Here is a 16,729-nt window from a genome sequence, read left to right as displayed (position 1 = left end):
ATTATTTATGTTTATATATATATATATATATATATATATATATATATATATACAGTGCCTTGCAAAAGTATTTGGCCTCCTTGAACTTTTCAACCTTTTGCCACATTTCAGGCTTCAAACATAAAGATATAAAACTGTAAAGTTTTGTGAAGAATCAACAACAAGTGGGACAAAATCATTAAGTGGAACGAAATTTATTGGATATTTCAAACTTTGTTAACAAATAAAAAACTGAAAAATTGGGCGTGCAAAATTATTCAGCCCCTTTACTTTCAGTGCAGCAAACTCTCTCCAGAAGTTCAGTGAGGATCTCTGAATGATCCAATGTGGACCTAAATGACTAATGATGATAAATAGAATCCACCTGTGTGTAATCAAGTCTCTGTATAAATGCAGCTGCACTGTGATAGTCTCAGAGGTCCGTTTAAAGCGCAGAGAGCATCATGAAGAACAAGGAACACACCAGGCAGGTCCGAGATACTGTTGTGGAGAAGTTTAAAGCCGGATTTGGATAGAAAAAGATTTCCCAAGCTTTAAACATCCCAAGGAGCACTGTGCAAGCGATAATATTGAAATGGAAGGAGTATCAGACCACTGCAAATCTACGAAGACCTGGCCGTCCCTCTAAAATTTCAGCTCATACAAGGAGAAGACTGATCAGAGTTGCAGCCAAGAGGCCCATGATCACTCTGGATGAACTGCAGAGATCTACAGCTGAGGTGGGAGACTCTGTCCATAGGACAACAATCAGTCGTATACTGCACAAATCTGGCCTTTATGGAAGAGTGGCAAGAAGAAAGCCATTTCTTAAAGATATCCATAAAAAGTGTCGTTTAAAGTTTGCCACAAGCCACCTGGGAGACACACCAAACATGTGGAAGAAGGTGCTCTGGTCAGATGAAACCAAAATCGAACTTTTTGGCAACAATGCAAAACGTTATGTTTGGCGTAAAAGCAACACAGCTCATCACCCTGAACACACCATCCCCACTGTCAAACATGGTGGTGGCAGCATCATGGTTTGGGCCTGCTTTTCTTCAGCAGGGACAGGGAAGATGGTTAAAATTGATGGGAAGATGGATGGAGCCAAATACAGGACCATTCTGGAAGAAAACCTGATGGAGTCTGCAAAAGACCTGAGACTGGGACGGAGATTTGTCTTCCAACAAGACAATGATCCACAACATAAAGCAAAATCTACAATGGAATGGTTCACAAATAAACGTATCCAGGTGTTAGAATGGCCAAGTCAAAGTCCAGACCTGAATCCAATCAAGAATCTGTGTAAAGAACTGAAAACTGCTGTTCACAAAAGCTCTCCATCCAACCTCACTGAGCTTGAGCTGTTTTGCAAGGAGGAATGGGACCAAATTTCAGTTTCTCGATGTGCAAAACTGATAGAGACATACCCCAAGCGACTTACAGCTGTAATCGCAGCAAAAGGTGGCGCTACAAAGTATTAACTTAAGGGGGCTGAATAATTTTGCACGCCCAATTTTTCAGTTTTTTATTTGTTAAAAAAGTTTGAAATATCCAATAAATTTCAATTCACTTCATGATTGTGTTCCACTTGTTGTTGATTCTTCACAAAAAATTACAGATTTATATCTTTATGTTTGAAGCCTGAAATGTGGCAAAAGGTCGAAAAGTTCAAGGGGGCTGAATACTTTCGCAAGGCACTGTAGCTATGTATATACAGTGGGTACGGAAAGTATTCAGACCCCCTTAAATTTTTCACTCTTTGTTATATTGCAGCCATTTGCTAAAATCATTTAAGTTCATTCTTCTTCCTCATGAATGTACACATAGCACCCCATACTGACAGAAAAACACAGAATTGTTGACATTGCTGCAGATTTATTAAAAAAGAAAAACTGAAATATCACATGGTCCTAAGTATTCAGACCCTTTGCTCAGTATTTAGTAGAAGCCCCATTTTGATCTTATACAGCCAGGAGTCTTTTTGGGAAAGATGCAACAAGTCTTTCACACCTGGATTTGGGGATCCTCTGCCATTCCTCCTTGCAGATCCTCTCCAGTTCTGTCAGGTTGGATGGTAAACGTTAGTGGACAGCCATTTTTAGGTCTCTCCAGAGATGCTCAATTGGGTTTAAGTCAGGGCTCTGGCTGGGCCATTCAAGAACAGTCACGGAGTTGTTGTGAAGCCACTCCTTCGTTATTTTAGCTGTGTGCTTAGGGTCATTGTCTTGTTGGAAGGTAAACCTTCGGCCCAGTCTGAGGTCCAGAGCACTCTGGAGAAGGTTTTTGTCCAGGATATCCCTGTACTTGGCCGCATTGATCTTTCCCTCGATTGCAACCAGTCGTCCTGTCCCTGGAGCTGAAAAACACCCCCACAGCATGATGCTGCCACCACCATGCTTCACTGTTGGGACTGTATTGGACAGGTGATGAGCAGTGCCTGGTTTTCTCCACACATACCGCTTAGAATTAAGGCCAAAAAGTTCTATTTTGGTCTCATCAGACCAGAGAATCTTATTTCTCACCATCTTGGAGTCCTTCAGGTGTTTTTTAGCAAACTCCATGCGGGCTTTCATGTGTCTTACACTGAGGAGAGGCTTCCATCGGGCCACTCTGCCATAAAGCCCCGACTGGTGGAGGGCTGCAGTGATGGTTGACTTTCTACAACTTTCTCCCATCTCCTGACTGCATCTCTGGTGCTCAGTCACAGTGATCTTTGGGTTCTTCTTTACCTCTCTCACCAAGGCTCTTCTCCCCCGATAGCTCAGTTTGGCTGGACGGCCAGCTCTAGGAAGGGTTCTGGTCGTCCCAAACGTCTTCCATTTGAGGATTATGGAGGCCACTGTGCTCTTAGGAACCTTAAGTGCAGCAGAAATCTTTTTGTAACCTTGGCCAGATCTGTGCCTTGCCGCAATTCTGTCTCTGAGCTCTTCAGGCAGTTCCTTTGACCGCATGATTCTCATTTGCTCTGACATGCATTGTGATCTGGAAGGTCTTATATAGACAGGTGTGTGGCTTTCCTAATCAAGTCCAATCAGTATAATCAAACATAGCTGGACTCAAATGAAGGTGTAGAACCATCTCAAGGATGATCAGAAGAAATGGAAAGCACCTGAGTTAAATATATGAGTGTCACAGCAAAGGGTCTGAATACTTAGGACCATGTGATATTTCAGTTTTTCTTTTTTAATAAATCTGCAACAATGTCAACAATTCTGTGTTTTTCTGTCAGTATGGGGTGCTATGTGTACATTCATGAGGAAGAAGAATGAACTTAAATGATTTTAGCAAATGGCTGCAATATAACAAAGAGTGAAAAATTTAAGGGGGTCTGAATACTTTCCGTACCCACTGTAGATATGCATATCTATCTATCTATCTATCTATCTATCTATCTATCTATCTATCTATCTATCTATCTATCTATCTATCTATCTATCTATCTATCTATCTATCTATCTATCTATCTATCTATCTATCTATCTATCTATCTATCTATCTATCTATCTATCTATCTATCTATCTATCTATCTATCTATCTATGTACAGTGTATCTGGAAGGTATTCACTGGTCTTCCCTTTTTCCACATTTTTTTATGTTACAGTCTTATTCCAAAATTAATTAAATTCATTAATTTCCTAAAAAATCTACAAACAATACAAGGCAGGGCAAAAGGAGAAGCTGCCCCGGGCTCAGTCGTTGTGGTGCCTAAAGCAGCTGCCCCTTGAGCCTGCACTGCTTGAGAATAGTTGATAAGTGGATTTGGGAGGGCCCAAAAAAATTTTACCCAGGGTCCAATCAATACTAAAGACGGCCCTGAATACCCCATTATGACAACATGAAAGAAGTTTGAAATCTTTGCAAATTTATTAAAAATAAAAAACGAAAAAAATCCCATGTACATAAGTATTCACAGCCTTTGTTCAATCCTTTGTTGAAGCTCCTTTGGCACCAATTACAGCCTCAAGTCTTTTTGAGTATGATGCTACAAGCTTGGCACACTTATTTTTGGGCAGTTTCTCCCATTCTTCTTTGCAGGACTGCTCAAGCTCCATCAGGTTGGATGAGGAGTGTCGGTGCACAGCCATTTTCAGATCTCTCCAGAGATATTTAATCGGGTTCAAGTCTGGGCTCTGGCTGGGCCACTCAGGGACATTCACAGAGTTGTACCGTAGCCACTCCTTTGTTATCTTGGCTGTGTGCTTAGGGTCGTTGTCCTGTTGGAAGACGAACCTTCCCCCCAGTCTGAGGTACAAAGTTCTCTGGAGCAGGTTTTCATCAAGGGTGTCTCTGTATATTGCTGCATTCATCTTTCGCTCCATCCTGACTAGTCTCCCAGTTCCTGCTGCTGAAAAACATCCTTACAGCATAATGCTGCCACCACCATGCTTCACTGTAGGGATGGTATCAGCCAAGTGATCGGTGGTACCTGGTTTCCTCCAGACATATCGCTTGCCATTCAGGTCAAAGAGTTTGATCTTTGTTTCATCAGACCAGAGAATTTTGTTTCTTATGGTCTGAGAGTCCTTCAGGTGCCTTTTGGCAAACTCCAGGTGGGCTATTATGTGCCATTTACTGAGGAGTGGCTTCTGTCAGTATTTGTGGCATCTGTGAAACATGTGCGGACAGCAAAAGCCCCGAAGAAGTGGAACATCTACACCGCGAAACATGTTGGCATATTTTGTATTTGGTTCCAGCATACACTGTTGATGTCTCTGTCTGTATAATATATATATTTGGGCCATACCTCTATTTTCTGGCCCGATTTATAGTTATATTATGTATACAAATTTTGATGTTGAACAAATATATTTTTGTAAATTTTTAACTAGGTTGTTGTACTGCCATTGTGTTTGGTTATGACCAGTGCTTTAAGTGGCCCAAAAGAGGTGCCGGTACTCTATTATAGCCTATAAATTTTGTCGCCCCCCCCCCCACCCCACATCAGGGTCCCCACAGAGCACCCCCCCTGGCCTTGGCTGGGACTCCGGAGCAGGGGGACTCACTGGTGGTGACTGGTCTGGCTCTGGAGTGGGAAATATTCTTGGAGGGGGCAATTGAGGGTGCAGATGTCCAAAATGAGCATACTGGTATGCTAAGGCGCACAGAGAGGTGGCGGTATGCTCAAGAGCCATATTTGGAAGTGGCGGTACTGAGTACCAGTGCATACCGGCCCACTTAAAGCACTTGTTATGACCATTTCAAAGCCCATATTAGGTGGGGTAAGAATTCTCTTTCCCTCCCCTTTTTGTACCTGTATACATATATATAAAGCTGGTCTTTCCCAAAATAGCTATGACTCATATCTCTTTACCATTTTGGATGTACAAGATGTAAAAACTTTACTTTCAAGTAAACTTTGAAATACTATGTTGTTATATTTTAATTTATTCTTGATAATGGTAACCTAATCTTGACATGCACAAGACACATTGCATTAATATTCTGATATTCTAATTTTTCATCTGTATTTTCTTTCCCATTTCAGATGTTGCGGTCCCTAATCTCTTCAATCTTTGGAGGTCTGGGGAGCTTCTACTGCCTGGCGGTTTCTGCGACAGCTCTGAATGATGGACCATTATGTAACTTCAACAATCAGACCGGCAAAGCAGCAGAATGGGGTTACCATTTTAAGGAGATGGAGTAAGAACACATAGCCCTCAATCCTCTCTGATCCTAAGAAATTATCCTCCCAGGTCTGCCGAGAACCCAACATTTCAGGAAGTATAGATCTCCTGGGTCCTCCAAACTCTCACTGGTTCCTCCTAGAGCTGCACGATTGATCGATAATAAATTTAGTTCTCGAATTCAACCCCCCCCCCCATGATCTTAATCCGGCATTTCCACTATTCGGTGCAGAGATATTCTCTGCTCACAGCTCACAGCTGTCAAAGAAAAAAGAAAAAAACAGCCGGCAAAGTTTATCACAACATTGCTCAGCGCTGAGAGATAAGGAGAAACATTGTATCATTAGGTTCTTTCAGATGAAAGGGATGAACTTCGGTCTGTAAATGAGGTCAGTTTTCAGTGCAGAGACGTTCTCTGCTCACAGCTCACAGCTGTCAAAGAAAAAAGAAAAAAAAAACAGCCGGCAAAGCTTATCACAACATTGCTCAGTGCTGAGAGATAAGGAGAAACATTGTATCATTAGGTTCTTTCAGATCAAAGGGATGAACTTCGGCCTGTAAATGAGGTCAGTTTAACCACTTAAAGACTAAGCTTTTTTCAGACACTTGTTGCTTACAAGTTAAAATCAGTATTTTTTGCTAGAAAATTACTTAGAACCCCCAAACATTTTATATACTTTTTAGCAGAGACCCTAGAGAATAAAATGGCGGTCGTTGCAATATTTTATGTCACACCGTATTTTCCCAGCGGTCTTTCAAACCTAATTTTTTGGAAAAAAATACACTTCAGTTATTTAAAAAAAAAAACTAAACAGTAAAGTTAGCCCAATTTTTTTTGTATAATGTGAAAGATGATGTTATGCCGAGCATAGTGAGAGAATCGTGGTCTTTATTTTAGGCAAAAAAATTGTGATTCTCGTTTTATGCGGAATCGTGCAGCTCTAGTTCCTTCTGACGACCCCACATCAGTGTGTTATCATGTAATAAGCAGAGGTCATCAAGAGGAACCAGTGACAGTGAGCACTGCAGGAGCCCATAGATGTTGACTCTTATAAAAGTGTTGGTTTCCCAGCAGACCTTGTGGAATTTTTTTTTTTATAGCTGCAGTGCAGAGTTTAAGTGGTTGTAAACAGTGATCGATCGATATCGGTTTTTGGTTGCCGATACCAATATTTCGGCCATTGAATATTGGTATCGGCCGATGTTTTTGTACATTTAAAACATTTTTTTGTTTGTTTTTGTTATCACTTCACAGGTACTATTGTGGAGGGATCTGGGGTATTAAAAGACCCCAAACCCCTTCTCTGCACTTAAAAGCATTCAAAACGCCAAGTTTGGCGGTTTTGAATGCTGTCATTTTTTTTTTAATCTGGCGCCGAGTACCCGGAAGTGACATCACTTCCGGGTTTTTACATGGAGACCCGATCAGAGTCTAATGCGGCTTTGTTCGGGTCTTCGGATGCCGTAGAGGCTGGTTGCCCGGGTCTCCCGGTGGGACGGGAGACCCGGGCGAGTCACAGAAGGCTGTGGGAGGTGGGGGGCACGTCCCCTCCCGCTCCTTGTAATGACAGCCGAGCGGCTTCTCAGCTGCATCGGCTGTTATTACAAGACAGCCGACCATTGGCTATGGACGCCGGTACCGGGGTGATGCCTCTAGCTGCAGGCATCACTCCGGTACAAGCACTTTCCGAAATATCGGCAATATCGGTAACCTCAGGGGCCGATTCTGATATATCAGGGAAAGTGCATATCGGCCCCCCATGTATCGGCTTTGCTGATAATCGGTCGATCCCTAGTTATAAACTATGTTACACCACTTATACCTACAGGTAAGCGTATAATAAGGCTTACCTGTAGGTACTATGAATATCTCCGAAACTTGCACAGTTTAGGAGATATTCAGAGTGCATGCAGTCGTTGATGTCATGTCGTATGCGCTCTGAAGGTCTGGCTTTCTGTGCCGAACCTTCAGAGCCCATGCTGTAAAAAGCGGCTCCCGCGCGCAAGTGCGGGGATGACGTCATCGCGGCTCCGGCCACTCACAGCCACCGGAAGAACCCGGAAAAGAAACACAGAGGAAGATGTCAGCCGTCTCATTGTGAGCGGGTGCCGCTGGAGGGCTTCGTTCTAAGGAAAGTATTACGTAACGAGCTAGTATGCGATGCATACTAGCTCATTATGCCTTTGTCTTACAGTTTTTTTTTTTCCGGGGTTTACAACCTCTTTAGGTAAAGCAGAGGTCATATGTATTCAGACTCTTCTTTACAAGTATATGATTTGTGCAAAAGGTTTAATGGTGTGAGCCGTTTTTAAGTATTTGCAAAGTAGACTCATGAGAACCTTAGGAGATTGTCAGAAATGTAGATATGTCAAGAAATACTTCATTGGAATAGCAATCAATTTTTTTTTTTTAATTATTAAATTTTTAAGTGAGCATTATACGTTCCCTTGAGACGATCGCCAGGTCACTGTATCCTATGGTTGCTGGTCTCATATTTGGGTACTTTTGTATGTTGGATCTGACTGTTTGGTATAGTTTGGATTAGGAGCCCCTGTCTGGGTGGTCTTTTCCTTTTATATCAAATCCTTTGCTTGACAATAAATAGATTGATCTCTCCATATTTTTGTGGAGGTATATTCCTCCTTCTTCTCCTTATATATCTTCATACAGCCACTCTCATTATAAAATCCAAGGTTTCAGTATCCTCCTAAGATGTTGGCTGAATAAGTTATGCTAAGGGTTTTTCTGTACGCATGTACAATGGATCCTGAAGAAGCTCAGCGGTTTTGAGCGAAACGCGTCGATCCACCAACCAGATCATATGATCCACCTACCAGATCATGTGATGCAACACATGCATTTTTTGTGATATATTAATTGTTCATTTTTATCCCTTTGTATTTTGAATATGGATACATTTCTTTTAACTGACCTTGTTTGACATGTTTGGGCACATGTTAATCCCCATTTTCAGGACTTCCTGGCAATCCCCCCCCCCCCCTCCATTCCCTTTCTCTTTCCTTTTTCCCCTTCCCTTCCCGTATTTCCTTTTCTTCCCACCAGACCTGGGCTTATTTGCACATTTTTATATTCCCAGGGGAAAGTGCAAGAATTTTATAGACAGAATTCTACTCTCCATTCAATTTCCACATTTTTAATTGACGTTTATTGCTGCTTTTGCAATATTCACATACATGTTTCATTTTTACAAATCAGAAAATATATATTGCAGGGCACATTCTTGACACAGTGATCACAGACAAGTTTGGGCTTTCTAAAGAGAAAATGTAGCAAAATCTGTTTGCCTTCAGACTCTCTCTCTCTGGTTGAAATTTTGGATGGAACCTTCCAAGCAAAACAGGCAGGGATGGGGAAATAGTCACTTCAGTCGCATGTATAAATTTTTCCTTGCACTCTTGAGCTGTTTAAACATCAGGATTTTTCCAACAAAGCAGCTAAGAATAAACAGGGAACATGTGAAAAGAGAGCACAGACTGCCACTTGCAGGCTAGAAAGCAGAATACAAAACATTAATATTCAATATACTATACTATACATATACATTACTGTGCACAAGTTTTAGGCAGGTGTGAAAGAATGCTGCATATTGGGAATGCTTTCAGAAATAGACGTTTTAATAGTTTATTTTATCAATTAACTAAATGGAAAGTAAAAGAACCGAGGAGAAATCCAAATAATATCAATATGAAGTGTCACCACAGTTTGCCTTCAAACCAGCATCAATTCTTCTAGGTAGACATGCACACAGTTTTTGAAGGAGCTCAGCAGGTAGGTTGCTCCAAACAGCTTAGAGAACTAACCACAGATTCATGTAATCCCAGACTCTATGATGTTGAGATCAGGGCTCTGTGGGGGCCAAACCAATACTCCTTGTTCTTCTTTACACTGAAGATAATTCTTAATGACATTGGTTGTATGTTTGGGGTCATTGTCCTGCTGCAGAAAAAATGTGAGGCCAATTACACGCCTCCATAATGGTTTGGCATGATGCATAAGTATCTTCCTGTTTTTCTCATATATCAATTTTTCTTTCTCTTTAATGGATTTTATTGCTCACAAACACAAAAAATACCCAATTTTTTGGTAAAATATAAAAGGTGAGGTTACACCAAGTAAACAGATACCAAACATGTCATGCTTTAAGATTGCGCACGCTCGCATAATGGCGACAAACTACGGTATTTTAAAATCTCCATAGGCAACGTTTTAAAAGCCTTTGCAGGTTATATCAGTCTTAGTCCATAGGGTTCAATAGTGAGTCGGCCCACCCTTTGCAGCTATAACAGCATCAACTCTTCTAGGAAGGCTGTCCACAAGGTTTAGGAGTGTGTCTATGGGAATGTTTGACCATTCTTCCCGAAGCGCATTTGTGAGGTCAGACACTGATGTTGGACGAGAAGATCTGGCTCGCAGTCTCTGCTCTAATTCATCCCAAAGGTGTTCTATCAGGTTTAGGTGAGGTGTAGGCCAGTCAAGTTCCTCCACCCCAAAATCGCTCATCCATATCATTATGGACCTTGCTTTGTGCACAGGAGAAAGGATTTTAAAACAAAGGAAAGTGTGGTGGATAAATCAGTTAAATTCTTTACATCCATAAGGACATTGGGGTCAATTCACTAAGCTTTAACGCATGCGGTAGGGGTATCATGTTACTCATTTGCATTAATTATAGCATGTGGTAAATAAAGTCTATATCATTAAATATAAAAAAAATAACGATCTTGCGGTAAATAACGAAAAAAAAAATATGTCGGTAACTATCGCAAAAAATTGTGCGGTAATCTGTTAATTCCAATTCACAAATGAAACAGGAACTAAAAAAAGGTGCAATATTTAACACCACCCTTTTGGTGGCCGTAACCAGTGCGGTACCAAAAAGAGGGGCCCATTCAAATCATCAGAAAGGGGCATTCCACCCACCGAGAGCCTAAATGAACCCTTAGAAGACCCACTGAAAGGGGCCTAATTCCACCCACAGAAAGGGGCCTAATTCCACCCACAGAAAGGGGTCTAATTCCACCCACAGGAAGGGGCCTAATTCCACCCACAGAAAGGGGCCTAATTCCACCCACAGACAGGGGTCTAATTCCACCCACAGAAAGGTGTCTAATTCCACCCATAGAAAGGGGCCTAATTCCTCCCATGGAAAGGGGTGCAACACTACCCTCAGAAAGGGGTCTAATTCCACCCATAGAAAGGGGTCTAATTCCACCCACAGAAAGGGGTCTAATTCCACCCACAGAAAGGGGTCTAATTCCACCCACAGAAAGGGGCCTAATTCCACCCACAGAAAGGTGTCTAATTCCACCCACAGAAAGGGGCCTAATTCCACCCACAGAAAGGTGTCTAATTCCACCCACAGAAAGGGGCCTAATTCCACCCACAGAAAGGGGCCTAATTCCACCCACAGAAAGGTGTCTAATTCCACCCACAGAAAGGTGTCTAATTCCACCCATAGAAAGGGGCCTAATTCCTCCCATGGAAAGGGGTGCAACACTACCCTCAGAAAGGGGTCTAATTCCACCCATAGAAAGGGGTCTAATTCCACCCACAGAAAGGGGTCTAATTCCACCCACAGAAAGGGGTCTAATTCCACCCACAGAAAGGGGTCTAATTCCACCCACAGAAAGGGGTCTAATTCCACCCACAGAAAGGGGTCTAATTCCACCCACAGAAAGGGGCCTAATTCCACCCACAGAAAGGTGTCTAATTCCACCCACAGAAAGGGGCCTAATTCCACCCACAGAAAGGTGTCTAATTCCACCCACAGAAAGGGGCCTAATTCCACCCACAGAAAGGTGTCTAATTCCACCCACAGAAAGGGGCCTAATTCCACCCACAGAAAGGTGTCTAATTCCACCCACAGAAAGGGGCCTAATTCCACCCACAGGAAGGTGTCTAATTCCACCCATAGAAAGGTGTCTAATTCCACCCACAGGAAGGTGTCTAATTCCACCCACAGAAAGGTGTCTAATTCCACCCACAGAAAGGGGCCTAATTCCACCCACAGAAAGGTGTCTAATTCCACCCACAGAAAGGGGCCTAATTCCACCCACAGAAAGGTGTCTAATTCCACCCACAGAAAGGTGTCTAATTCCACCCATAGAAAGGGGCCTAATTCCACCCATAGAAAGGGGTGCAACACTACCCTCAGAGAGGGGCCTAATTCCACCCACAGAGGAACCACAGAAAGTTGACACTATTCCACCAGCAGTGGACACACAAAAAATGTGGCATTATACATCAAAAATACACAATTATTTTTTATTTTATTTTTATTTTTTTATCAAAAAGAAAAAAAAAAACATTTTTTTTTTAAGTAAACGTTTACAAAAGTGCAACAGTGGATTATGTCAACCATGACAATTACTCCAGCTAGAATTGACCTCTTGAAGTAGCCACTGTAATCCTTTTGGTTATAGACACCATTACAACAAGTTAAACTTGGATAGGAACATTAAAAAATAAATAAAAATGCTTAAAACAATTATAAAAAAAATATAGTCAAGTTTTCTTTAGTTTCTACAATATAAAACTAGGCAGCAACACAGAATTCTCAGTGAATTGACCCCTATGATCTGTATTGAAGTATAAGAGTGTAGGGGTTAGTGTCCCAGACCCTTAGTAGGTTCATTGGTTGATTCTTTACAATTCTTTATTTTATCTTTTTTTGCTTTTTTTGTTTTAACGTAGTAATATATGCTAAAGTTGTTACATTTTTAAATACTGAATGTGTAAAAAGTATCTATAATGTATTAATCATATGGGTAGCCAGTGTGCTGTCCATTAAAGAGGAAGTAAATTCTTCCTTTTTTTTTCTTAGTTTTTTTCTTCTCTGAAAAGAAAAAGCATAATGTGCTAGTATGCATCGCATACTAGCACATTTCATAGTTACATAGTAGTTGAGGTTGAATAAAGACAATAGTCCATCCAGTTCAACCTGTGTAGGTGTGTTTGGCCGTATTCATTTCCCATACCCCTGAATGTTTTGATCCTTGAGATGTACGTCCAAGAGTCTTTTAAACATAGCCATAATCCCCACAGTTGCTACCGTTTGTGGTAGAGAATTCCACAGTCTTGTAGCCCTTACTGTAAAGAGCCCCCTGCGTAGCCTGAGGTTAAAACGCTTCTCCTCTAATCGCATTGTATGGCCTTGTGTCCTCATGCATTCCTTGCCACTGAATCGTTTTTTTATGCTGAGATCACCATTGAGATATTTATAAATTGCTATCATGTCCCCTCTCAGGCGTCTCTTCTCCAGGGAGAATAAATCAAGCGCTTCTAAACGCTCTTCATAATTAAGGTCCTCCAATCCCCTAATAAGTTTAGTTGCCCTTCTCTGGACTCTCTCCAGCTCCAACACATCCCTTCTGAGGACCGGCAACCAGAACTGGACAGAATACTCCAGATGCGGTCGGACCAGAGTTTTATGTGACACTTACATCCAAACGAAGCCCTCGTCATGCCCACTGGAAGCCACATCCATCTTCTGCCGTCTTTCTTCCTGGTCTGCGGACTCCAGGCTATGCTACTGTCCGGGAGTCGCGTGACGTCGCTCCCGCGCATGCGCGTGGGAGCCGCCGGTCACAGCACAGGGCTTCTGAAGGAACGGCACGGGCGGCCGTTTCTTCAGAGCACATGCGCCGACATGTTACATCATTGGCTGCACAAAATGTAAATATCCCCCAAACGGTGCAAGTTTAGGAGATATTTACAGTACCTATAGGTAAGCCTTATTAACCGCTTTACCTCTAGCCACTGTGCTGATACTGCGGCACAGTGGCTCGTTATCGTCTAGCGACGTAGACCTACGTCGCTAGACTCCTCCCCTGTAGGTGGCGCTCGCGCGCCGCCGGAGGCGCGCTCCCGCTGTTTTCATTCACAGCGGGAGTCGGGCCAGGGGAGGAGCGGCGGCGATCGCCGCTGCTCTTCCCCGATCGTCAGGGAATCCAGTTTGGAGATCCGCCCGCCTGTGTAAACAGAGCGGGCGGATCTCCTAAGTGACAGGGAGTGACAGATCAGAGTGTTCAGCATAGCTGAACATCCGATCTGTCCCTGGCTCACTCAGTCACCTCCCCCCCCACACGTTAGGAAGCACCAGGCATACATTAACCCCTCCCTCTCCAATAAAATTAACCCTTTCCCTGCCAGTGTCATTTTTACAGTAACAGTGCATATATATAGCACTGATTACTGCAGTCATGTCACTGGTACCCCCAAAAGATTCAAAAATGTCAATCAAGGGTCCGATCTGTCCGCCGCAATGTCGCAGTCCCGCAAAAAAAAACGCAGATCGCCACCATTAATCGTTAAAAAAAACACCAAAAATGACAGAAATCTTTCCCTTAGTTAGTAAACGCAATAACTTTTGCGCAAACCAATCAAAATATGCTTATTGCGATTTTTTTTACCAAACATAGGTAGCAGAAAACAAATTGGCCAAAAATTTAAAAAAAAATTGTTTTTTGCATCTTTTTTGGGGGGAATTTCAAATAAAAAAATGTTAAAAATATTGTTATTTATTTTTTCAAAATAAACGCTATTTTTTTGTTTATTGTGCAAAAAGTAAAAATCGCACAGGTGATCAAACACCACCAAAAGAAAGCTCTGTTTGTGGGAAAAAAAGGACGTAAATTTCGTTTGGGTACAGCGTCGCATGACCGCGCAATTTTCAGTTAAAGACGCACAGCGCCGAATTGCAAAAAGTGGCCCAGACGTAAGACAGCAAAATGCTCCGGTGGTAAAGTGGTTAAAGACTTATCTATAGGTACAAGTTATAAGAGAGGGTTTACTAAAAAGACAAAGAGTTCCTGCGAGCTACCTCTCAATACCAGATTTTTAAAATGCCGCAAACACTTCACTTCTCATAAAAAATGTAAATAATCTAAAATATAAAACTGTGTTGCGCAGAATAAAAATCTATTATATAAGATAAATATCTTCAATAAATAAACTGGTGCATATACAAGTTCAATTGGATGAATCCCTAATAATCCTCATCAATAAAAAATGTCTGGTATATATAAATAATGATCAATATAAAATGTACAAAGTGACCGGTGAATAATTTAGTATCATAAATAATATAATAAAACCTAATATACTCTCAATAAATCTATTAAAATCCTCATATAAGTGCGTAGTGCAAATATTGTGCAGTGTACATCAATATGCAAACCACAGTGCTAAACGGGTCCTAATAAAGTACAACATGAATTAATCCAATAATAAAGTGCCAAATAAATAGGTGAAAAATATTGATATATAATTGGTCCTTGTGAATCAGTGCGAATGACAATTCCTTGCAGTGCTCAGAACCACCTGTAGGTGGCAGGTGCTCCCCAAGATAGTGAGTGACCAGAGTGTCACGGATCCTAAAATCACTGTGCACCCCCTTGTGAGTGGGCGCTCACCTTAACCACTTAAGCCCCGGAAGATTTTACCCCCTTCCTGACCAGGGGGTATTTTGCGATTCGGCACTGCGTGACTTTAACGGACAATTGCGCGGTCGTGTGATGCTGTATCTAAACGAATTTGGCGTCCTTTTTTTCCCACAAACAGAGCTTTCTTTTGGTGGTATTTGATCACCTGTGCGATTTTTTGATCACGCGCTATAAACAAAAAAAGAGCGTAAATTTTGCAAAAATAGCAATATTTTTCACATTTTTTTTTTTTTGAAATTCCCCCCCCAAAAAATGTAAAAATCTAAATTTTCTAACATTTTCGGCCAATTTGTTTTATGCTACATATGTTTGGTAAAAAAAATCGCAAAAAGTGTATTTTGATTGGTTTGCGCAAAAGTTATCGCGTTTACTAACAAAGGGAAAGATTTTTGTCATTTTTGTTGTTTTTTTTTTTAACGCTTAATGGCGGCGATCTGCGATTTTTTTTGCTGTACTGCGACATTGCGGCGGACAGATCGGACCCTTGACTGACATTTTTGACACTTTTGGGGTTACCAGTGACATTACTACAGTAATCAGTGCTATATATATGCACTGTTACTGTAAAAATACACTGGCAGTGAAGGGGTTAACTTTTTTTGAAAGGGAGGGGCTATGTGTGTCCCTAGGGGCGTGCTTTCTACTGTGATTGGCTGTGGCTTCAGATGTATGAAGAGTGATCAACGGTTCTACATAGTAGAACCGTATGATCATCCTTCATACACAGGGGAGAATGACAGGTGGCTTGTTTACACAAGCCGCCTGACTTTCTCCCTCTCCCCCGCCGATCGCAGAGTGACCGGCGGACATCGGGTCCGACGGTCACACGCGCGGGGGGGTCCGTGACCACGCGGGAGCGGAAGCGCGCCTCTGGGGGCGCGCGCTCGCTCCCTAGACCCTCACAGGCTAGCGACGTAGACCTACGTCACTTTGCCTGTGAGGGGCTGACTGCCGACGTAGATCGGCGTTATGCAGTCGGCAAGTGGTTAAAGACGATTATAACAGACTCATCTATAGGGGCTCCTTCTCAGGGTTGACCCTTCCAGGTCTTATTAATCCAGTGGTCCGTGGCTCAAAACACGATTTAAATAAGCCCTTATACCGGGAATCAGGAAAATCACTCCATCCAAACCATGACACTCCAGCAGCAAGTATCACCGTGTTATATGCAAAAAAGAAATCTCCAATAGTGCTTATACCTTTAAAACCTAATAGTGCTTATACCTTTAAAACCTATTATTTCGAAATGAATGCTGAGACGCTATGGGTAGCACATAAAGCGGTTCTCCGAGGTAAATTGATTCAATTGGCTTCTACTCAAAACAAACTTAGGTTGCAGAAAATACTCACACTCACAAAAGACCTCCACCACATTTACAAATCACACATGAACTCACATGACCCACAAACCTTGGAACTAATCTCAAACAAACGTAAGGAATTGGATGCCCTCCTTTCTTTTAGAGCAGAGAAAGCCCTTAGGTGGTCCAAAGCAAAGTTCTTCCTCTCTGGCAATTCGTATTCCACTATGTTTGCCCGCAAACTGAACGAATCTATCAAACCACCACATATTTATAAACTTAAAAACAGATCGAACCAAATTGTCACGAATCCTAAGGATGTCATTTCAATCTTTCAAGATTTCTATATGAATCTT

The 16,729-nt window shown here is 41.9% G+C and overlaps 1 protein-coding gene across 3 annotated transcripts in view; it reads left to right on the top strand.

Moving 5' to 3' along the window:
* TM4SF5 (transmembrane 4 L six family member 5) overlaps window positions 1-16,729 on the top strand; it is a 258,377-nt gene that overhangs the window by 17,708 nt on the left and 223,940 nt on the right. For all 3 annotated transcript variants that reach the window (XR_014225147.1, XR_014225148.1, XM_082254163.1), the window contains exon 3: window positions 5,469-5,623. Coding sequence is in view for 1 of the 3 variants with exons in the window: in XM_082254163.1 (XP_082110289.1) it covers window positions 5,469-5,623 (155 nt within the window). In the remaining 2 variants the exon portion in view is untranslated. The remainder of the gene's footprint in view (window positions 1-5,468; window positions 5,624-16,729) is intronic.

Source organism: Pelophylax lessonae, assembly GCF_965119305.1.
Source record: "Pelophylax lessonae genome assembly, chromosome: 4".
NCBI lineage: Eukaryota > Metazoa > Chordata > Amphibia > Anura > Ranidae > Pelophylax > Pelophylax lessonae.
The sequence above is the reverse complement of the archived record's forward strand: the minus strand, read 5'-3'. Positions and strand labels throughout refer to the sequence as shown.